The sequence below is a fragment of the Rhamphochromis longiceps genome, linkage group LG3 (assembly GCF_057381845.1).
Source record: "Rhamphochromis longiceps isolate RC_006_pf linkage group LG3, R_longiceps_female_GT1.1, whole genome shotgun sequence".
Classification (NCBI taxonomy): Eukaryota; Metazoa; Chordata; class Actinopteri; order Cichliformes; family Cichlidae; genus Rhamphochromis; species Rhamphochromis longiceps.
In genome coordinates this window covers 13,531,147-13,555,317 of record NC_140559.1, presented here as the reverse complement: position 1 = coordinate 13,555,317, position 24,171 = coordinate 13,531,147, and the positions used below count along the sequence as shown (strand labels likewise).

Genomic DNA, 24,171 nt, shown 5'->3' with positions numbered 1-24,171 from the left:
TTTCGGCAAATGAATCGGCCTTTTGAGGACCTAAACATGCTCGAAAACTCATGAAATTTTGCACACGCGTCAGGTCTGGTGAAAATTTACGTATTTTAATGTTCTCAGACATGGCCAGGGAAAATTAGCTCAGTAGCGCCACCTAGAAAAATGAAAAATGCGAGCCCCCGGTATGGGTATCACCTACATGTTTGAAAGTCGGTACACCTATATAACGTTCAGAGTCGAACAAAAAAGTCTATTATGGCAATGTCCTAAACCCAACAGGAAGTCCGCCATTTTGGATTGAATGTGACATTTTGGCTCTGATTTTACCGTTTCCATGCCTCGAACTTTTGCGAACTCCTCCTTGGGGTTTCATTTCATAACCTTCAAATTTGGACAGTGTCAACTACACCCTTGTGCCATGTTAAATTGCGGAGCTTTTGAGTTTTCACAATACTATGAGGCCGTGGCGCCATGGCGAATTTCGATGACTCGCCATGAAAATCTTATTGCCTCTCATTTTGTCATACATGTTCCGATCTGGACCAAAGAGCACACATATGATAAGGCTCCACCCCTGAACATATTTCAACTGCCATATGTGACACCAGGGACAGCGCCACCTAGTGGGAACAGGAAATGTCATGTTTTACACTTTGGGGTACAGTATAGTGATGGGTGACATCTGCAGCCTCAAATTTCTCCAGGAAAGCCTTAAGGAGTTGGTCTTGGGTTACAGTGAAAACTGTGAGTTTTCGCCAAAGGGTGTGACCCCAGCAGCATGGCGAACTTTGATGTCACGCCATGAAGAAACAAATTAGTATAACTCAATGAAATCCAGTCTGATCAGTACCAGACTTTACAGGCATGATGTCAGACGCGCCCTGAACAGATTGATGTGCCCATTGTCGGAAATACGGACAGCGCCACCTAGTGGCAACAGGAAATGTCATGGCTTTAATTTTGTTGTACTGATTTTCACAGGTTCATCGTGGCCACCTCAAAAGTGGTGAATATCACCATCAGTCCCTCGTGATGCTTCAGTGCAAAAATTGTGACTTTAAACTGAACGGCGCACCCTGGTGGCAATGCTGTTCAACATGAAAGATGAAGTGGCTTTTGAGGGTCTTGGCAAGTTTATAGAGGCTTGAAATTTGGCACACACCTCCAAATGGATGAACGCTTTGTTGGCATGTGATCATTTTCATTGAATAGCGCGAAGTGGCTCCACAGCGCCCCCTACAAAATTTCAAAACCACAGCCCCTGCTCTGTGTTCTACGTATGATTCTGAAACCTGGTAAGCTTATAGGAGGTATCAAGATGTACAAAAAAGTCTCTTGGTGCAATATCCCAAATCCAACAGGAAGTCAGCCATTTTAAAATTAATGTGTAATTTTGGCGACATTTTCCCCTCTTTTCAGGCTTCATACTTTGACGAACTCCTCCAAGGGATTTCATCATATTGAACCATTCTCCAGTGTGTGGAATCTAAAGACCTTTGTGATGTTAAATTGCGAAGCTTTTTACGTTCAAGGAAACGGGGTGGTCATGGCGGCACGTGGAGTTTCAATCACTCGCCAAAAAGCAGTAATATGCTGTCACTCAAAGACACAAAGTCCAATCTCTCCCAAAGGTCGCAGGCGTGATGAGACTCGAGCTCGGAAATGTTTGTTATGCCATTTGTCTATAATGGTTAGAGCGCCACCTAGTGGGACGACTATACTCATGGTTGAACCAAATGAAATGTTAACTGGTGGTTAAATGCATGAATTCCATCAATGTGACATCAGATCGGACGTGCTGGTTTCAGGTGTTGGGCATGGCTCGACACGCCGGGGGTGCGAGGGCCCTCATAACGCTGCTTGCAGCTTTAATTATTATTATTATTATTCACCCCAAACAAGGGCCTTTTTGAGGGTCTAAACATGCTCAAAAACTCATGAAATTTTGCACACATGCCAGGTTTGGTGAAAAATTTTGTATTTTAATGGTTTTACATATGAGCACTGGGAAATGGCTCTAGAGCGCCACCTATGCCTTGTTAAATGCAGCCCTATGACCACATCGTTTGAGCTACATGTATGAAATTTGGCACACATGTGTATCATGCCAAGACGAACAAAAAAGTCTGTGGGCCCATTGACGCAAACCCAACAGGAAGTCCGCCATTTGGAAGAGAAGGTGACATTTTGGCTCTAATTTTGCCATTTCCATGCCTCGAACTTTTGCGAACTCCTCCTTGGGGTTTCATTTCATAACCTTCAAATTTGGACAGTGTCAACTACACCCTTGTGCCATGTTAAATTGCGGAGCTTTTGAGTTTTCACAATACTATGAGGCCGTGGCGCCATGGCGAATTTCGATGACTCGCCATGAAAATCTTATTGCCTCTCATTTTGTCATACATGTTCCGATCTGGACCAAAGAGCACACATATGATAAGGCTCCACCCCTGAACATATTTCAACTGCCATATTTGACATCAAGGACAGCGCCACCTAGTGGGAACAGGAAATGTCATGTTTTACACTTTGGGGTACAGTATAGTGATGGGTGACATCTGCAGCCTCAAATTTCTCCAGGAAAGCCTTAAGGAGTTGGTCTTGGGTTACAGTGAAAACTGTGACTTTTCGCGAAAGGGTGTGACCCCAGCAGCATGGCGAACTTTGATGTCACGCCATGAAGAAACAAATTAGTATAACTCAATGAAATCCAGTCTGATCAGTACCAGACTTTACAGGCATGATGTCAGACCCACCCTGAACAGATTGATGTGTCCATTGTCGGAAATACGGACAGCGCCACCTAGTGGCAACAGGAAATGTCATGGCTTTAATTTTGTTGTACTGATTTTCACAGGTTCATCGTGGCCACCTCAAAAGCGGTGAATATCACCATCTGTCCCTCGTGATGCTTCAGTGCAAAAATTGTGACTTTAAACTGAACGGCGCACCCTGGTGGCAACGCGGTTCACCATGAAAGATGAAGTGGCTTTTGAGGGGCTTGGAAAGTTTATAGAGGCTTGAAATTTGGCACACACCTCCAAATGGATGTAGGCTTTGTTGTCATGTGATCATTTTCATTGAATAGCTCGAAATTGCTCCACAGCGCCCCCTACAAAATTTCAAAACAACAGCCCCTGCTCTGTGTTTCATCTATGAGTCTGAAACCTGGTAAGCTTATGGAAAATATCAAGATGTACAAAAAAGTCTCTTGGAGCAATATCCCAAATCCAACAGGAAGTCAGCCATTTTAAAATTAATGTGTAATTTTGGCGACATTTTCCCCTCTTTTCAGGCTTCATACTTTGACGAACTCCTCCAAGGGATTTCATCATATTGAACCATTCTCCAGTGTGTGGAATCTAAAGACCTTTGTGATGTTAAATTGCGAAGCTTTTTACGTTCAAGGAAACGGGGTGGTCATGGCGGCACGTGGAGTTTCAATCACTGGCCAAAAAGCAGTAATATGCTGTCACTCAAAGACACAAAGTCCAATCTCTCCCAAAGGTCGCAGGCGTGATGAGACTCGAGCTCGGAAATGTTTGTTATTCCCTTTGTCTATAATGGTTAGAGCGCCACCTAGTGGGACGACTATAATGATGACTGAATGAGATGAAATGTTAGCTGGTGGTTAAATGCATGAATTCCATCAATGTGACATCAGATCGGACGTGCTGGTTTCAGGTGTTGGGCGTGGCTCGACACGCCGGGGGTGCGAGGGCCCTCATAACGCTGCTTGCAGCTTTAATTAGGGCCCGAGCACTGACAGTGCGAAGGCCCTATTGTAATTGCTCTGTTTATTATTATTATTATTATTATTATTATTATTATTATTATTATTATTATTATTATTTCGGCAAATGAATTGGCCGTTTGAGGGCCTAAACATGCTCGAAAACTCATGAAATTTTGCACACGCGTCAGGTCTGGTGAAATTTTACGTATTTTAATGTTCTCAGACATGGCCAGGGAAAATTAGCTCAGTAGCGCCACCTAGAAAAATGAAAAACGCGAGCCCCCGGTATGGGTATGACCTACATGTTTGAAAGTCGGTACACCTATATAATGTTCAGAGTCGAACAAAAAAGTCTATTATGGCAATGTCCTAAACCCAACAGGAAGTCCGCCATTTTGGATTGAAGGTGACATTTTGGCTCTGATTTTACCATTTCCATGCCTCGAACTTTGACGAACTCCTCCTTGGGGTTTGATTTCATAACCTTCATCTTTGGTCAGTGCCAACTACACCCTTATGCCATGTTAAATTGCGGAGCTTTTGAGTTTTCACAATACCATGAGGCCGTGGCGCCATGGCGAATTTCGATGACTCGCCATGAAAATCTTATTGCCTCTCATTCTGTCATAGATTTTCTGACCTTGACCAAAGTGAACACATATGATAAGGCTCCATCCCTGAACATATTTCAACTGCCATATTTTACATCAGGGACAGCGCCACCTAGTGGGAACAGGAAATGTCATGTTTTACACTTTGGGGTACAGTATTGTGATGGGTGACATCTGCAGCCTCAAATTTCTCCAGGAAAGCCTTAAGGAGTTGGTCTTGGGTTACAGTGAAAACTGTGACTTTTCGCAAAAGGGTGTGACACCAGCGGCATGGCGAACTTTGATGTCACGCCATGAAGAAACAAATTAGTATAACTCAATGAAATCCAGTCTGATCAGTACCAGACTTTACAGGCATGATGTCAGACCCGCCCTGAACAGATTGATGTGCCCATTGTCGGGAATACGTACAGCGCCACCTAGTGGGAACAGGAAATGTCACGTCTTACACTTTGTTGTACTGATTTTCACAGGTTCATCGTGGCCACCTCAAAAGCGGTGAATATCAACATCAGTCCCTCGTGATGCTTCAGTGCAAAAATTGTGACTTTAAACTGAACGGCGCACCCTGGTGGCAACGCGGTTCACCATGAAAGATGAAGTGGCTTTTGAGGGGCTTGGAAAGTTTATAGAGGCTTGAAATTTGGCACACACCTCCAAATGGGTGTAGGCTTTGTTGTCATGTGATCATTTTCATTGAATAGCGCGAAGTTGCTCCACAGCGCCCCCTACAAAATTTCAAAAAGTCAGCCCCAGCTCTGTGTTTCATCTATGAGTCTGAAACCTGGTAAGCTTATGGAAAATATCAAGATGTACAAAAAAGTCTCTTGGAGCAATATCCCAAATCCAACAGGAAGTCAGCCATTTTAAAATTAATGTGTAATTTTGGCGACATTTTCCCCTCTTTTCAGGCTTCATACTTTGACGAACTCCTCCAAGGGATTTCATCATATTGAACCATTCTCCAGTGTGTGGAATCTAAAGACCTTTGTGATGTTAAATTGCGAAGCTTTTTACGTTCAAGGAAACGGGGTGGTCATGGCGGAACGTGGAGTTTCAATCACTCGCCAAAAAGCAGTAATATGCTGTCACTCAAAGACACAAAGTCCAATCTCTCCCAAAGGTCGCAGGCGTGATGAGACTCGAGCTCGGAAATGTTTGTTATGCCCTTTGTCTATAATGGTTAGAGCGCCACCTAGTGGGACGACTATACTCATGGTTGAACCAAATGAAATGTTAACTGGTGGTTAAATGCATGAATTCCATCAATGTCACATCAGATCGGACGTGCTGGTTTCAGGTGTTGGGCATGGCTCGACACGCCGGGGGTGCGAGGGCCCTCATAACGCTGCTTGCAGCTTTAATTATTAGGGCCCGAGCACTGACAGTGCGAAGGCCCTATTGTAATTGCTCTGTTTATTATTATTATTAGGGCCCGAGCACTGACAGTGCGAAGGCCCTATTGTAATTGCTCCGTTTATTATTATTATTATTATTATTATTTCGGCAAATGAATCGGCCTTTTGAGGACCTAAACATGCTCGAAAACTCATGAAATTTTGCACACGCGTCAGGTCTGGTGAAAATTTACGTATTTTAATGTTCTCAGACATGGCCAGGGAAAATTAGCTCAGTAGCGCCACCTAGAAAAATGAAAAATGCGAGCCCCCGGTATGGGTATCACCTACATGTTTGAAAGTCGGTACACCTATATAACGTTCAGAGTCGAACAAAAAAGTCTATTATGGCAATGTCCTAAACCCAACAGGAAGTCCGCCATTTTGGATTGAATGTGACATTTTGGCTCTGATTTTACCGTTTCCATGCCTCGAACTTTAACGAACTCCTCCTTGGGGTTTGATTTCATAACCTTCATATTTGGTCAGTGCCAACTACACCCTTATGCCATGTTAAATTGCGGAGCTTTTGAGTTTTCACAATACCATGAGGCCGTGGCGCCATGGCGAATTTCGATGATTCGCCATGAAAATCTTATTGCCTCTCATTCTGTCATAGATTTTCTGACCTTGACCAAAGTGAACACATATGATAAGGCTCCACCCCTGAACATATTACAACTGCCATATTTTACATCAGGGACAGCGCCACCTAGTGGGAACAGGAAATGTCATGTTTTACACTTTGGGGTACAGTATTGTGATGGGTGACATCTGCAGCCTCAAATTTCTCCAGGAAAGCCTTAAGGAGTTGGTCTTGGGTTACAGTGAAAACTGTGACTTTTCGCAAAAGGGTGTGACCCCAGCGGCATGGCGAACTTTGATGTCACGCCATGAAGAAACAAATTAGTATAACTCAATGAAATCCAGTCTGATCAGTACCAGACTTTACAGGCATGATGTCAGACCCGCCCTGAACAGATTGATGTGCCCATTGTCGGGAATACGGACAGCGCCACCTAGTGGCAACAGGAAATGTCATGGCTTTAATTTTGTTGTACTGATTTTCACAGGTTCATCTTGGCCACCTCAAAAGCGGTGAATATCACCATCAGTCCCTCGTGATGCTTCAGTGCAAAAATTGTGACTTTAAACTGAACGGCGCACCCTGGTGGCAACGCGGTCCACCATGAAAGATGAAGTGGCTTTTGAGGGGCTTGGAAAGTTTATAGAGGCTTTAAATTTAGCACACACCTCCAAATGGATCAAGGCTTTGTTGTCATGTGACCATTTTCCTTGAATAGCGCAAAATGGCTCCACGGCGCCCCCTACAATATTCCAAAATATCAGCCCCTGCTCTGTGTTTTATCTATGAGTCTGAAACTTGGTAAGCTTATAGGAGATATCAAGATCTACAAAAAAGTCTCTTGGAGCAATATCCCAAATCCAACAGGAAGTCAGCCATTTTAAAATTAATGTGTAATTTTGGCGACATTTTCTCCTCTTTTCAGGCCTCATACTTTCACGAACTCCTCCAAGGGATTTCATCAGATTGAACTATTCTTCAGTGTGTCGAATCCAAAGACCTTTGTGTTGTTAAATTGCGAAGCTTTTTACGTCCAGGGAAACGGGGTGGTTATGGCGGCACGTGGAGTCTCAATCACTCGCCAAAACGCAGTAATCTGCTGTCACTCAAAATTAAAATGTCCAATATGTCCCAAAGGTCGCAGGCGTGATGAGACTCGAGCTCGGAAATGTTTGTTATGCCATTTGTCAGTAATGGTTAGAGCGCCACCTAGTGGGACGACTATAATCATGATTGAATGAGATGAAATGTTAGCTGGTGGTTGAATGCATGAATTTCATCAATGTGACACCAGATCCGAGGTGCTGGTTGTAGGTGTTGGGCGTAGCTCGACGCGATGGGGTGCGAGGGCCCTCATAACGCTGCTTGCAGCTTTAATTATTATTATTATTATTATTATTATTCCGGCAAATGAATTGGCCGTTTGAGGGCCTAAACATGCTCGAAAACTCATGAAATTTTGCACACGCGTCAGGTCTGGTGAAAATTTACGTATTTTAATGTTCTCAGACATGGCCAGGGAAAATTAGCTCAGTAGCGCCACCTAGAAAAATGAAAAACGCGAGCCCCCGGTATGGGTATGACCTACATGTTTGAAAGTCGGTACACCTATATAACGTTCAGAGTCGAACAAAAAAGTCTATTATGGCAATGTCCTAAACCCAACAGGAAGTCCGCCATTTTGGATTGAAGGTGACATTTTGGCTCTGATTTTACCGTTTCCATGCCTTGTACTTTAACGAACTCCTCCTTGGGATTTGGTCCTATAAACTTCAAATTTGGACAGTGTCAACTACACCCTTGTGCCATGTTAAATTGCGGAGCTTTTGAGTTTTCACAATACTATGAGGCCGTGGCGCCATGGCGAATTTCGATGACTCGCCATGAAAATCTTATTGCCTCTCATTCTGTCATACATGTTCCAATCTGGACCAACGAGCACACATATGATAAGGCTCCACCCCTGAACATATTTCAACTGCCATATTTGACCTCAAGGACAGCGCCACCTAGTGGGAACAGGAAATGTCATGTTTTACACTTTGGGGTACAGTATAGTGAAGGGTGACATCTGCTGCCTCAAATTTCTCCAGGAAAACCTTAAGGAGTTGGTCTTGGGTTACAGTGAAAACTGTGAGTTTTCGCGAAAGGGTGTGACCCCAGCAGCATGGCGAACTTTGATGTCACGCCATGAAGAAACAAATTAGTATAACTCAATGAAATCCAGTCTGATCAGTACCAGACTTTACAGGCATGATGTCAGACCCGCCCTGAACAGATTGATGTGCCCATTGTCGGAAATACGGACAGCGCCACCTAGTGGCAACAGGAAATTTCATGGCTTTAATTTTGTTGTACTGATTTTCACAGGTTCATCTTGGCCACCTCAAAAGCGGTGAATATCACCATCAGTCCCTCGTGATGCTTCAGTGCAAAAATTGTGACTTTAAACTGAACGGCGCACCCTGGTGGCAACGCTGTTCAACATGAAAGATGAAGTGGCTTTTGAGGGTCTTGGAAAGTTTATAGAGGCTTGAAATTTGGCACACACCTCCAAATGGATGAAGGCTTTGTTGTTATGTGATCATTTTCATTGAATAGCGCGAAATTGCTCCACAGCGCCCCCTACAAAATTTCAAAACCACAGCCCCTGCTCTGTGTTCTATGTATGATTCTGAAACCTGGTAAGCTTATAGGAGATATCAAGATGTACAAAAAAGTCTCTTGGTGCAATATCCCAAATCCAACAGGAAGTCAGCCATTTTAATATTAATGTGTAATTTTGGCAACATTTTCCCCTCTTTCCAGGCACCGTTCTTTGACGAACTCCTCCAAGGGATTTCATCATATTGAACCAATCTCCAGTGTGTGGAATCTAAAGACCTTTGTGATGTTAAATTGCGAAGCTTTTTACGTTCAGTGAAACGGGGTGGTTATGGTGGCACTTAGAGTTTGAATCACTCGCCAAAAAGCAGTAATCTGCTGTCACTCAAAAACACAATGTCCAATCTCTCCCAAACGTCTCAGGTGTGATGAGACTCGAGCTCGGAAGTGTTTGTTATGCCATTTGTACATAATGGTTAGAGCGCCACCTAGTGGAACGACTAACTAATCATGAATGAATGAGTTGAAATGTTAGCTGGTGGTTAAATGCATGAATTCCATCAATGTGACATCAGATCGGAGGTGCTGGTTTTAGGTGTTGGGCGTGGCTCGACGCGCCGGGGGTGCGAGGGCCCTCGTAACGCTGCTTGCAGCTTTAATTATTAGGGCCCGAGCACCGAGAGTGCGAAGGCCCTATTGTATCTGCTCCGTTTCTTATTATTATTATTATTATTATTATTCAGGCGAAACAAGGGCCTTTTTGAGGGCCTAAACATGCTCAAAAACTCATGAAATTTTGCACACATGCCAGGTCTGGTGAAAAATTTTGTATTTTAATGGTTTTACATATGAGCACTGGGAAATGGCTCTAGAGCGCCACCTATGCCTTGTTAAATGCAGCCCTACGACCACATCGTTTGAGCTACATGTATGAAATTTGGCACACATGTGTATCATGCCAAGACGAACAAAAAAGTCAGTGGGCCCATTGACGCAAACCCAACAGGAAGTCCGCCATTTGGAACAGAAGGTGACATTTTGGCTCTAATTTTGCCATTTCCATGCCTCGAACTTTTGCGAACTCCTCCTTGGGGTTTGATTTCATAACCTTCATATTTGGTCAGTGTCAACTACACCCTTGTGCCATGTTAAATTGCGGAGCTTTTGAGTTTTCACAATACGGTGAGGCCGTGGCGCCATGGCGAATTTTGATGACTCGCCATGAAAATCTTATTGCCTCTCATTTTGTCATACATTTTCTGACCTTGACCAAAGTGAACACATATGATAAGGCTCCACCCCTGAACATATTTCAACTGCCATATTAGACACCAGAGACAGCGCCACCTAGTGGGAACAGGAAATGTCATGTTTTACACTTTGGGGTACAGTATAGTGATGGGTGACATCTGCAGCCTCAAATTTCTCCAGGAAAGCCTTAAGGAGTTGGTCTTGGGTTACAGTGAAAACTGTGACTTTTCACGAAAGGGTGTGACCCCAGCAGCATGGCGAACTTTGATGTCACGCCATGAAGAAACAAATTAGTATAACTCAATGAAATCCAGTCTGATCAGTACCAGACTTTTCAGGCATGATGTCAGACCCGCCCTGAACAAATTGATATGCCCATTGTCGGAAATACGGACAGCGCCACCTAGTGGCAACAGGAAATGTCATGGCTTTAACTTTGTTGTACTGATTTTCACAGGTTGATCGTGGCCACCTCAAAAGCGGTGAATATCACCATCAGTCCCTCGTGATGCTTCAGTGCAAAAATTGTGACTTTAAACTGAACGGCGCACCCTGGTGGCAACGCAGTTCATCATGAAAGATGAAGTGGCTTTTGAGGGGCTTGGAAAGTTTATAGAGGCTTGAAATTTGGCACACACCTCCAAATGGATGAAAGCATTGTTGTTATGTAACCATTTTCCTTGAATAGCGCAAAATGGCTCCACAGCGCCCCCTACAATATTTCAAAACATCAGCCCCTGCTCTGTGTTTCATCTATGAGTCTGACACTTGGTAAGCTTGTGTAAGATATCAAGATGTACAAAAAAGTCTCTTGGAGCAATATCCCAAATCCAACAGGAAGTCAGCCATTTTAAAATTAATGTGTAATTTTGATGACAATTTTTCCTCTTTTCAGGCTTCATACTTTGACGAACTCCTCCAAGGGATTTCATCATATTGAAGCATTCTTCAGTGTGTAGAATCTAAAGACCTTTGTGATGTTAAATTGCGAAGCTTTTTCCGTTCAGGGAAACGGGGTGGTCATGGCGGCACGTAGAGTTTCAATCACTCGCAAAAAGCAGTAATCTGCTGTCACTAAAAAACACAATGTCCAATCTCTCCCAAAGGTCGCAGGTGTGATGAGACTCGAGCTTGGAAATGTTTGTTATGCTATTTGTCAATAATGGTTAGAGCGCCACCTAGTGGCATGACTATAATCCTGGTTGAATAAGATGAAATGTTAGCTGGTGATTAAAAGCATGAAATCCATCAATGTGACATCACATCGGACGTGCCGGTTTGAGGTGTTGGCAGTGGCTCGACGTGCCGGGGGTGCGAGGGCCCTCATAACGCTGCTTGCAGCTTTAATTATTATTATTATTATTATTATTCCGGCAAATGAATTGGCCGTTTGAGGGCCTAAACATGCTCGAAAACTCATGAAATTTTGCACACGCGTCAGGTCTGGTGAAAATTTACGTATTTTAATGTTCTCAGACATGGCCAGGGAAAATTAGCTCAGTAGCGCCACCTAGAAAAATGAAAAACGCGAGCCCCCGGTATGGGTATGACCTACATGTTTGAAAGTCGGTACACCTATATAGCGTTCAGAGTCGAACAAAAAAGTCTATTATGGCAATGTCCTAAACCCAACAGGAAGTCCGCCATTTTGGATTGAAGGTGAGATTTTGGGTCTGATTTTACCGTTTCCATGCCTTGTACTTTAACGAACTCCTCCTTGGGATTTGGTCCTATAAACTTGAAATTTGGACAGTGTCAACTACACCCTTGTGCCATGTTAAATTGCGGAGCTTTTGAGTTTTCACAATACTATGAGGCCGTGGCGCCATGGCGAATTTCGATGACTCGCCATGAAAATCTTATTGCCTCTCATTCTGTCATACATGTTCCGATCTGGACCAAACAGCACACATATGATAAGGCTCCACCCCTGAACATATTTCAACTGCCATATTTGACATCAAGGACAGCGCCACCTAGTGGGAACAGGAAATGTCATGTTTTACACTTTGGGGTACAGTATAGTGATGGGTGACATCTGCAGCCTCAAATTTCTCCAGGAAAGCCTTAAGGAGTTGGTCTTGGGTTACAGTGAAAACTGTGAGTTTTCGCGAAAGGGTGTGACCCCAGCAGCATGGCGAACTTTGATGTCACGCCATGAAGAAACAAATTAGTATAACTCAATGAAATCCAGTCTGATCAGTACCAGACTTTACAGGCATGATGTCAGACCCGCCCTGAACAGATTGATGTGCCCATTGTCGGAAATACGGACAGCGCCACCTAGTGGCAACAGGAAATGTCATGGCTTTAATTTTGTTGTACTGATTTTCACAGGTTCATCTTGGCCACCTCAAAAGCGGTGAATATCACCATCAGTCCCTCGTGATGCTTCAGTGCAAAAATTGTGACTTTAAACTGAACGGCGCACCCTGGTGGCAACGCCGTCCACCATGAAAGATGAAGTGGCTTTTGAGGGTCTTGGCAAGTTTATAGAGGCTTGAAATTTGGCACACACCTCCAATGTGATGAAGGCTTTGATGTCATGTGATCATTTTCATTGAATAGCGAGAAATGGCTCCACAGCGCCCCCTACAAAATTCCAAAATATCAGCCCCTGCTCTGTGTTTTCTCTATGAGTCTGAAACTTGGTAAGCTCATGGAAGATATTAAGATGTACAAAAAAGTCTCTTGGAGCAATATCCCAAATCCAACAGGAAGTCAGCCATTTTAAAATTAATGTGTAATTTTGATGACATTTTCCCATCTTTTCAGGCCTCATACTTTGACGAACTCCTCCAAGGGATTTCATCATATTGAAGCATTCTTCAGTGTGTAGAATCTAAAGACCTTTGTGATGTTAAATTGCGAAGCTTTTTCCGTTCAGGGAAATGGGGTGGTCATGGCGGCACGTAGAGTTTCAATCACTCGCAAAAAGCAGTAATCTGCTGTCACTAAAAAACACAATGTCCAAGCTCTCCCAAAGGTCGCAGGTGTGATGAGACTCGAGCTTGGAAATGTTTGTTATGCTATTTGTCAATAATGGTTAGAGCGCCACCTAGTGGCATGACTATAATCCTGGTTGAATAAGATGAAATGTTAGCTGGTGATTAAAAGCATGAAATCCATCAATGTGACATGAAATCGGACGTGCCGGTTTGAGGTGTTGGCAGTGGCTCGACGTGCCGGGGGTGCGAGGGCCCTTATAACGCTGCTTGCAGCTTTAATTTGTAAGTGTTTTGTAATAAATTCTTTTATTTAATTAGCTCAGTCTGTTACTATTGTTGTCTTGGAGCAATTGGAGCCACATAATTACGTTAGGGATTAATAAAGTATCCTGATTCTGATCATTTTATGGTCTACCTTACAGTATAAAGTACCTTGAGGTGACTGTTCTTGTGATTTAGCATTGTATAAATAAAATTGAATTGCATTAAATTTAACTTTTTATTATCAGCAGCAAGCCACAGACAAAGTCCGGCAGTAGTCGGGCACAGAAATCACATGAACTTGTGCATTAAAACATGTTAGTGGATTATCCTCCAATAAAATCAGTATATTTTGGATGTATGTACAGATTAGGCCTGGGTATGTGATACTGTTTGCAAACACAAAATATTAACCAGGAACAACTCATTCATTTTCCATCATTTAAGCTGGCTAATAAAAGCAACACCTTATCTCCTAATGCATTTACCTGTCCAAGTCTACACAGGTGTATCTGACATGTCTCCTCTAAAAAACAGACTTCTCCACTCTTAAGGTCTGTAGTCTACATCCTATATCCAAAAACTGCCCCCACTAATCCATTATTCCCCTGAGCTTTCCTTATCTCTGATTCTAAGCAGACTGCTCGGTCCATGGTGTTCCTCCCCCTCCTGAAAAGGTGAAAACACTTCTTTCAGGTGCCTTCTTTCAGTCACATACATCAGTCTGTCCACTGCCATTCTTTCCATGACTTTCCCTAGATAAGAAATTAGAGTTACAGGCCTATAACCTGTGGTCTTAGGCTACGTTCACACTGCAGGCGAAAGCGCATCAAATCCGATTTTTTTGACCCTATGCGACCCATATCCGATCATGGTATGACCGTGTGAACGGGACAAATCCGATATTTTCAAATCCGATCTGGGTCACTTTCGTATGTGGTCCTGAATCCGATACATATCCGATGTTTCAGAAAGCGACTGCTGTTTGAATGGTCAAGTCGCATTAAATCCGTCTTTTACGTCACTGACACAAGACAGACACCAATTATCAGCGCCGGAGAAGCGCCCGATAAGACATCGCGAACGCTTTCTGGCCATCCGGTGAAACTGCTGGGAAGACAACGTTGGAGAAACGTTAATTTGTACTGCATAATCTGCAGATTCTGACAGAAATCTGTAACTATCCTTTGAAGCACCGCTCCTCCAAAACAGCAATAAGGATCATTATTAGGTTATCTACATTATTATATAAATAACAAAATAACTTAAAGCAAAAATTGGGAGACGTGAAGTCCGAAGTCTTTATATTAAGGGCCATCAGTCAAACAATATTGTTTGCTCTGGGTCTAAACAGAGCACGTTGTGTGTCACGTCTTCTTTTGGGCATGCGGGCCGCTTTGAGCGTTCACACTAGAGCACGTTTGCTGTCGCATTTTATTTGTAGTGTGAACAAGCAGACAAAAAAATCGGATTTGATCAAAAAATCGGAATTGATCAAAAAATCGGAATTGAGCATTAAGACCTGCAGTGTAAATGTAGCCTTAGTGAGGTCTTTCCTTGGTTTCACTATTGGAATTATTAGAGCTTCTTTCCAGCTTCCTGCCATATTTTATTGTAAAAGAGCAGCAGAGCATTCAATCCATCCTCTAACACACCTGATCCTTCTCAGGGGAAGTCATTTTCATGCATTTAATTTACACACTGAAAACTGATTATTAGAACAATCCTCTTCTCCAGGATTTTCCTGGTTCAACATTTCAATCTTATTCCTTCATTTTTTTCCTCACATGTCTCTTCATCACTTCAATTACTGATAAAATTCTTTAACCAGGATCTCTGCTTTTTCCTGTAGCTGCTTACTTCCTGTAGCTCCTTGATCTACTAATACTGGATAGTGTTGTTGTTTCCCGACTCCATATATGTTCTTAACTGTACTCCATGCATTCTGAATTGGTGTAGTTCTTCCTAAAGTACTGTAGCAAGTACTTGCAAGTATGTACTTTTAGTTTTCCTAACGGTTTCCTCTCTACTACTGAGCTTTTTATATTGTGCTTCTTTTAAGCTGCCTGAAAGCTGTTTCTGTCCAGTACTGCTGTGTTACGTTCTTGATCTCACTATGGCACCATCATCCTCTGTACTCTTTAGCTACTCATTGGAGCAGGTTCCTGAACAGCATTTACTCTGTGCTTAGTCAGCTTTCATGGATATCATCTCTGTCCTCCTCCATCCTAACATTATCTAACCCATGCTTAATGTTAGACTTAAATATTCACCGCTAAGCCTCATCAAACTTCTACCTTTCTTTTCCCCTCACTCTTTCTTAATCAGCTGTAAGTCCTATTTTACAAGTAATGGGATTGTGATCAATTGCCACTATTGCTTCCTGGTAAACTTCCCAGCTCTAAATTCCTGCTGTGCTCTGTCTTTTTGGGTTTTTTTTGGCCCGTCCCGTTTGGCTCTTTTGCCATCAGAATTACTGGGGAAAAGAAAGGGGAGAAAGAAAGAGGGAAAGAAAAACAGTGGGGAAGAGGGACGGGGATAAAGGGTAAAAAACAAAAACCAACAAAATAAGCAGACAAAAAATGCATATATCAATCACCTGGATCACCTGTTGAGAAAGAAAAAAGAGAAAACAAGCAGAAAAAAAAGAGCAACACAATAAACAACATCACGATGATCTATGGGAATATAACAGTAAATACTAAATATTAAACCTGCTGTGTTTCTTGATCCTGATTTTAAATCCAGTAAAGACTCTTTCCCTAAGCTGACAGTGACCAGAGTCCCTGTTCATTCAGACTGACTAATTCCTTCTTATCTATAAGCTGCCCAATCACCTCACCATTTCCATCTGTTCTTTGTCCTCCCCAGAGTACAATGTGAGCACTTAAGTGTCCACACAGCATTATCTTCTTACTCTTGAGGCATTTTGATGTTTTTAAAACAGTGAACTTGTAGTTTTTTTTGCGAGGATTCTAAAGGTTTATTACAGTGAGAGCTTCCCTACCTAACCATATTCCTATTGCCAGATGCTTCAACAGCAACATCAAGCCTATGTACAACTAAATCTAACCTTGGCTTAAATCATGTTTCCTGTACACAGATAACTTGTGAAAAACTTCCTCTGCCAGTTTCTTCTGCTCAGTCTTTGATGTTTTCTTCACTTTCTTCATCAGGTCGTTAGACACACTTTCCAGAAGGCAGCAACACTTTCTGCACCCTCACATCCAGTTCCAACTGGTCACAAGCACTGGCTGGTTTCTTTGTCAGAAGCTTCCAGAAACAGGCAAGAGGAACTATACAGGCTGTTGCTCAGTACCTCTACTACCGTCCCTTCACAAGTCTGAAGTCTGTAATCCTTAATTTGTGGAATTAGTTTTAGTTGACATCTCCCTGTAGTTGTCAGTTTATACCGAATTTTTTTGTTCAGTGGTTTTTATCTCTTTTATCCCAGTATCTGTTTCCACAGTCTCTGGCCTAAATTCTAAAGTCCCTAACTCAATTTAACTTTGTCCAAACAAGCACATGACACCGTTTTCAACGATGAGGAGACTCGGTAACTCCTAGCTTAATCTCGAGATGCCCTGTACCCCACAGCTAAGCCAAACTGAACTATCCCTGTTCGACGACAGGTCAAAGCCGCGCGTCCACGGCCAGGAGGGAGCGTAACCTCCGGGCTATGCGCTTCTTAGCAACTTCCAGTGCCGTCCTATAATAATTTTCACCTAACCGATTTTGACAAATTTATCATAACGGGTCCGACCGAAGAAAGTTAACTTTTTTGTAATCAATTAAACAGTATCTGTTACTTCTGGGAACAGTTTCTGACCTAATTTCTATAACAACACATAGCCAATTCCCTACCAAACTACCTGAGCCTTTAACTCAATATCCAGGGACTCAAACCCAACATTATTACGTTCATATTTCTTCAACTTCATTAAATACTCTTAAGCAACTTTAACTGCATAACACACGGTGATTCTCATCAAAATCAAAACAGACACTCTACCAGTAATTTCAGTGAGTATTAGTATTTAGTATTTATTTATTTATTGTCATTGTCAAGAACAATGAAATTGCGTTTGGGGCTTCCATACAACCCAAAAAAACTTTAATTTAGTCATATCCAATTTGGCACACTTTGGAAATAATTCAAATAGTAAGGCACTACCTGGAAATAATTCAACAGGTAGTGCCTTACCTTTAGATAAGCCGGCTTTTGTCCACTCACATCAGACCACTGGCTCGTGCCTGTCCGTTCGACAACCTCGGACCGTCCACTTTTAAATTCCACCCCAATACCACAGGACGAGCCCCCAAGCTGTTAAGGTTCAAAAATATTGGGGATGGACACCAGAGGAAAAACCCACAATAACAACACTGGTCCGGTCGGGTTGAGTCAAACGATGATTTTAATGATCACACGCGTGGGAGATGGACACTGATGCAGACAGCCTCAAAATCTCAAAATGGTGGAGCATTGCTCAAACTTTTATAGCCTCTGGTGCCTCCACCTTATCATAAAGCCTAAACATTCACATGCTTTCTCTCACACAGCGCCTAAGCTACGACCTTGGCTCCCCGTTTATCTGCTCCTGCTGAGATGGGGCAGAAAACTCCAGCACACTCTGTTCTCTTCTACTCAGACAAATTAGACAATAACTTTCTGCGAACAGTATTTCTTATAACTCAGCAGTATAATGCATCATAAAACAATATCATTCATTCACAACAAGTCAGCAATTTAATGTAATGCAAATCAGTTTAACTAATGTAATAGTTATCAGCTTCTACTAATTCAGGAGAATAATGCAAACTAAAACTACATAATAATTCACAATCTTTAATTCGGGGTATAACATGACATGAAATAATATTAGAATCTAACAAAGTGTAACAATTTATCCTGTTTCCAGTGTTTGTACTGAGCTAGGATAAATATGTCCTCCGCCTATCTATACAGAAATTAGTCTAACCTGAATCGGGGTAACTGGAAAGAACCATAGTACTGCACTGTTAAATATACTAAGATATATACAGCTTGTTAATGGAGAAGCTCTCGCTGGAGGCCTCCAACATTACTATCCCTACTTGATCAGTTACAAGAGTGTTTTTGTTGTGTGCAAAGGAAAAACTTATTATATATGTATTATATATTACATTTATAAAATGTATTATAAATGATTGTTCATTTCACATCTGCACGAAACAAACAGGAAATAAGAGAAGGACATGGGAAATGTTTCCACCTCTTCTTCCTCTATCAGACATTCTCTCCATACCTGAGAGTGTCCAGTTTCCACTGTGGATCCTTCAGACCAGCTGCCAGCAGTTTCACTATTGAGTCTCCTGGATAATTGTAGCTGAGGTCCAGCTCTCTCAGGTGGGAGGGGTTGGAGCTCAGAGCTGAGGCCAGAGAAGTACAACCTTCCTCTGTGATCAGACAGCCTGACAGACTGCAGACACACAAAACAAACATCAATCAATGAACACTTCAGTGAAGGTTGGTCTTGGGTTTCATTTTTTCCAGATAAAATGACCCTTATTCATTCCAACTGAGTAAGCATTATAAAGCAACAACAGTTGTCTCAAGTTGTACAGCAGGAAACCCTACAATATCACAGAACATATATGAACAATCACACTCATCCTACTGAGCAGTACTTGGCTACAGCTGGAAGGAGGAACTCATTTTTCCCAGGAAAAGACCTCCAGGGTTAGGGAGGGTTGACTTTTCCCTCACTTGCTTTATCATAAACCAATGTCTTCTGTCTAATCTTATAAGTAGAGAGAATGTCTATCTTTTCATTCAAAACTGTGAGATGGTTTCACCAGGGAGGAGGTTGATAGCTGAAGGGAGCACCTCCCATTTTACTTTCAGAAACTCAAGGAACCAGAGGTCAACCAGCTGTCTGACAGTGAAGTGCCGCAATAGGGTAATGTAGGAGTATCAGATATGAGGACATATGGATATATGGAGACAAGCTAATATGGGAGAAATATGTTCTCTCCATTTAGCCCCTTTTAATAATAATAATAATAATGAATTGGATTTATATAGCGCTTTTCTAGGCACCCAAAGCGCTTTACAATACCACTATTCATTCACTCTCACATTCACACACTGGTGGAGGCAAGCTACAGTTGTAGCCACAGCTGCCCTGGGGCAGACTGACAGAAGCGAGGCTGCCATATCGCGCCATCGGCCCCTCTGGCCATCACCAGTTTAGTACTCTCACTGCAGCAATTTGGATCAGCTTAAAGCTTTTCATGGAACTTTTAGGACAACCTGCAAATAATGCAATATATCAGTCAGGGGTAGGGATAGCTCAGTAGGTAGAGTGGCGGCTCCATGATCGGAGGAATTTCCCCACGGGCATAAATAAAGTAATCATTATTATTATTAAAAATAGTAAGTGTGTGATTCAGGTTTTTCCAAGGCTATTATAGGCTAAGATGTTTTAAATTGTAATAATACTAATCACAGGAAGTTAGTACTATATTAATCTTTAGTATGCTCATTAAAGGACATAATCTGGAAAAAAAACCTCCAAGACTAATTTTTACAAACTTTTACAAAAATATTTATAAACAGCAATTCAGAGTCTAAAATTGTATAAGACTTAGCTTTTTAAGTAAGAATATGATACAAATTACAAATTATATGGAGTGAAAAGGACTAAACACTGACCTCAGAGTTTTCAGAGTACAATGCAAACTCTGCAGTTCTGCAGAAATATATTTGGCTCCTGAATCCTGAAGGTCATTGTCACTCAGGTCCAGCTCTCTTAGACAGGAGGACGGGCAGCTTAGAACTAATGAAAGAGCTTCACAGCTTTTCCCTGAGAGGTTACAGCAATTCAGTCTGACAAAAAAAAAACAAAAAAACAAACAAACACTGACTTTATAACAATTGATGATGCAATCAGCAGTTACTACTGGCAACATTTAATATTTCAGAAATGGTTGAAAATTTTGCCTTATTTTAAACAGAAATGTGGCAGGTTACTGTTACTAAGGAATATTAAAAATGCTAAGCTACAAAAAAAAGATCTTTACTTTTCAGCTAAAATAATTCAACATAAATAAATAAAATATTCACTAATCTGACCTCAGACTTTCTAGTGTACAATGTGGACTCTGCAGAGCAGCATTAAGAAGCTTCACTCCTGAATCCTGCAGATTGTTGTTACTCAGGTCTAACTCTGTCAGACTACAGGACTGGGAGCTGAGAATTGAGGACAAAGCTTCACAGCTTCTCTTAGAGAGGAAACAGCCACTCAGTCTAAAGAGAAAAGAAACAAAAATCAGTACAAGAGATGTCCTTGTTAACAAAAAACCTAAATGTCAGGAAAAAATTGCTCATTAAATCACCATTATACCTCTAAACGGAAAAGCAACTGAGCAACTAGTACAATTAATTAGTAAGTAGGGCTGGGCAATATGGCTTAAAATTCATGTCGCGATATAATTTGAAGCATGTGCGGTAACATATATATCGCGATATATTCTTTTCTTCTGTATAACATATTTTCCACACTATAAGGCACACTTAAAATCCTTTAATTTTCTCAAAAATCAAGTGTGCCTTATGTATGAAGTCTGGTTGTTCTTACTGACCTCGAACCGATTTTGGCGTGCAGAAATCTGTTAAAAATGTTTTAGTACAACGTTGGTAAGCCGCACTGCTTGATGGATTGTCAGAGCATTACGGCTGCCGTAGTGAGGAGCTTTGCGGAGCAATCTGGGTCCAAAACTCCGTCCGTTTCAGGTCCCAAAGTCAAACAAACACTAAGAGTTAAAAACGGTCTAAATTATTTCATCTTTAATAAAATCATCAGCGTTGCTGCTTTATCAGGTGTAACAATTAAGTTTAACATTCATGCATCCATGAAAACAAAATTTATTAAATTTAACGGAGTTAGACGTTAACAGGAAGTTAGCCCGCTAGTTTCCACCTAAACATGACATACCATGTTCTGACTGAGAGATTTTTGAAACTAATTAAAACGTACAGCTCTGCTACCACTTCCAACATAAATGAAGACAGAAAATTAAACAGCAGTGGCATTTGTAGGGTTACTGAAGTTGGACTACCTGGTATATAATGTTGTGCTACGTGTGTGTCGTGCTAGCGACACAGCTGTGTTAGCATAACATTAGCACAGTGAAGCTGGAGGATGAACACCAACTTTTTTTCCAATCAATAAAAGTTAACGTGAGGGATTCTGGTGGTTAGGGACAAATGCAATCGTATAGTAGGATGCTATACACGGGGCAAACGTCAGGAGAACAACTGAGATTATTCATCCACAATACGAGGTTAGTTATTAATACACTGCAACAACATGGGAATAGTACAGCTGGCCAAATTTATATAGTTTCTATCGTATATTGTTTATATCGCCCACCCCTATTAGTAAGTAAGTAAAATTTATTTATATAGCACATTTCACAAATAAAAATCACAAGATGCTTCCCCATCATCAGATAATTATACTGTAACTTTGATTACTATTTCTTCTTGGTGCCAAATTTCTGACTCTAGTTCAGTTTTAGAAACCTCATGTTAAACTGTGCAAGTATCAGTGCCTGAAAAACCCGATCCCCACGTGTTTTAAACCTAGTACGTGGGACCACCAAGTAACCTCTGACCTGACGACCTAAGTGCTCGGGATGAAGCATGAGGTTTCAACAGGTCAGAGATATACTGGGGAGCCTCGACTGAAATGAATGGTCTAAAAAACGGATATTTGTTTGGACCAAGAAACACAACGAATGGACATTAGACCAGTGGAAATCTGTGCTTTAGTCTGATGAGTCCACATTGGAGATCTTTGGTTCCACCCACCAATAATAAACATTTTAAAAGTAAAGGAATAAGTATATATTTGCTTACATGGCTTTGTTGGAGGCTTTGACCACTGGCAGCAGCCTCAGAAGAGCCTCCTCTGAAGCAGAGTATTTCTTCAGGTCAAACACATCTAGATCTTTTTCTGATGACAGTAAGATGAAGACCAGAGCTGACCACTGAGCAGGAGACAGTTTATCTGTGGAGAGACTTCCTGATCTCAGGGACTGTTGGATCTCCTCCACTAGAGAACGATCATTCAGTTCATTCAGACAGTGGAACAGATTGATGCTTTTCTCTGCATATAGATTCTCACTGAGCTTATTCTTGATGTACTGAACTGTTTCCTGATTGGTCTGTGAGCTACTTCCTATCCGTGTCAGCAGACCTGGTAGGAGAGTCTGACTGGTCTGCAGTGAAAGACCCAGGAGGAAGCGGAGGAACAAGTCCAGGTGTCCATTTGGACTCTGTAAGGCCTTGTTCACAGCACTCTGGTAGAACTTCTCTGCAGATTCTCCTGTTTCAGACTTCTGGGAGGCTGTCTGTTGTTCTTCCAGGAGATTGAGTCCAGAGTTGATGAAGGTCAGATGGACATGAACAGCAGCCAGAAACTCCTGAACACTCAGATGGATGAAGCAGAACACCTTGTCCTGGTACAGTCCTCTCTCCTCTTTAAAGATCTGTGTGAACACTCCTGAGTACACTGAGGCTGCTCTGATATCGATGCCACACTCTGACAGGTCTGATTCATAGAAGATCAGGTTTCCTTCCTGCAGCTGATCAAAAGCCAGTTTTCCCAGAGACTCAATCATCTTCCTGCTCTCTGGACTCCAGTGTGGATCTGTCTCAGATCCTCCATCATACTTGACCTTCTTCACTTTGGCCTGAACCACCAGGAAGTGGATGTACATCTCAGTCAGGGTCTTAGGCAGCTGTCCTTCCTCTCTGGTTTCCAGCACATCCTCCAGAACTGTAGCAGTGATCCAGCAGAAGACTGGGATGTGGCACATGATGTGGAGGCTTCGTGATGTCTTGATGTGGGAGATGATCCTGCTGGCCTGCTCCTCATCTCTGAATCTCTTCCTGAAGTACTCCTCCTTCTGTGGGTCAGTGAACCCTCTGACCTCTGTCACCATGTCAACACAGTCAGGAGGGATCTGATTGGCTGCTGCAGGTCGTGTGGTTATCCAGAGGCGAGCAGAGGGAAGCAGTTTCCCCCTGATGAGGTTTATCAGCAGCACATCCACTGAGGTGGACTTTCTAGGGTCAGTTAGGATTGTAGTTTTGTGGAAGTCCAGAGGAAGTCGACACTCATCCAGACCATCAAAGATGAACACAACCTGGAAGTCTTCAAAGCTGCAGATTCCTGCTTCTTTGGTTTCAGGAAAGAAGTGATGAACAAGTCCCACCAAGCTGAACTTTTCCTCTTTCAGCACATTCAGCTCTCTGAAAGTGAATGGAAATACGAACTGGATGTCCTGGTTGGCTTTGTCTTCAGCCCAGTCCAGGGTGTATTTCTGTGTTAAGACTGTTTTCCCAATGCCAGCCACTCCCCTTGTCAGCACTGTTCTGATTGGTTCATCTCTTCCAGGTGAGGATTTAAAGATGTCTTCTTGTCTGATTGTTGTTTCTGATCTGTCGGTTTTCCTGGATGCTGTTTCAATCTGTCTGACCTCATGTTCATCATTGACCTCTGCAGTCCCTCCCTCTGTGATGTAGAGCTCTGTGTAGATCTGATTCAGAAGGGTTGGGTTTCCTGCTTTAGCGATCCCCTCAAACACACACTGGAACTTCTTCCTCAGTGCAGATTTAAGGTTACGATGACAAACTGCAGCTTGAAGCTCTGAATAATAATAGTAAAAAGACATTGTCAACAATCAGTTCATGTTTTAGAAAATGTCCCCAATAACTGACTGAATACATGTTGGTCCATCT

General features: G+C 42.2%; 1 protein-coding gene across 7 annotated transcripts in view; it reads right to left on the bottom strand.

The window, feature by feature from the left end:
- The window catches only part of LOC146673000 (NLR family CARD domain-containing protein 3-like), a 235,930-nt gene that overhangs the window by 142,841 nt on the left and 68,918 nt on the right, over positions 1-24,171 (bottom strand). For all 7 annotated transcript variants that reach the window (XM_085401395.1, XM_085401396.1, XM_085401393.1 and 4 more), the window contains 4 exons: positions 22,285-24,079; positions 20,497-20,670; positions 20,077-20,250; positions 18,668-18,841 (listed from right to left, as the gene is read on the bottom strand). In XM_085401395.1, the coding sequence (XP_085257521.1) occupies positions 18,668-18,841; positions 20,077-20,250; positions 20,497-20,670; positions 22,285-24,079 (2,317 nt within the window). The remainder of the gene's footprint in view (positions 1-18,667; positions 18,842-20,076; positions 20,251-20,496; positions 20,671-22,284; positions 24,080-24,171) is intronic.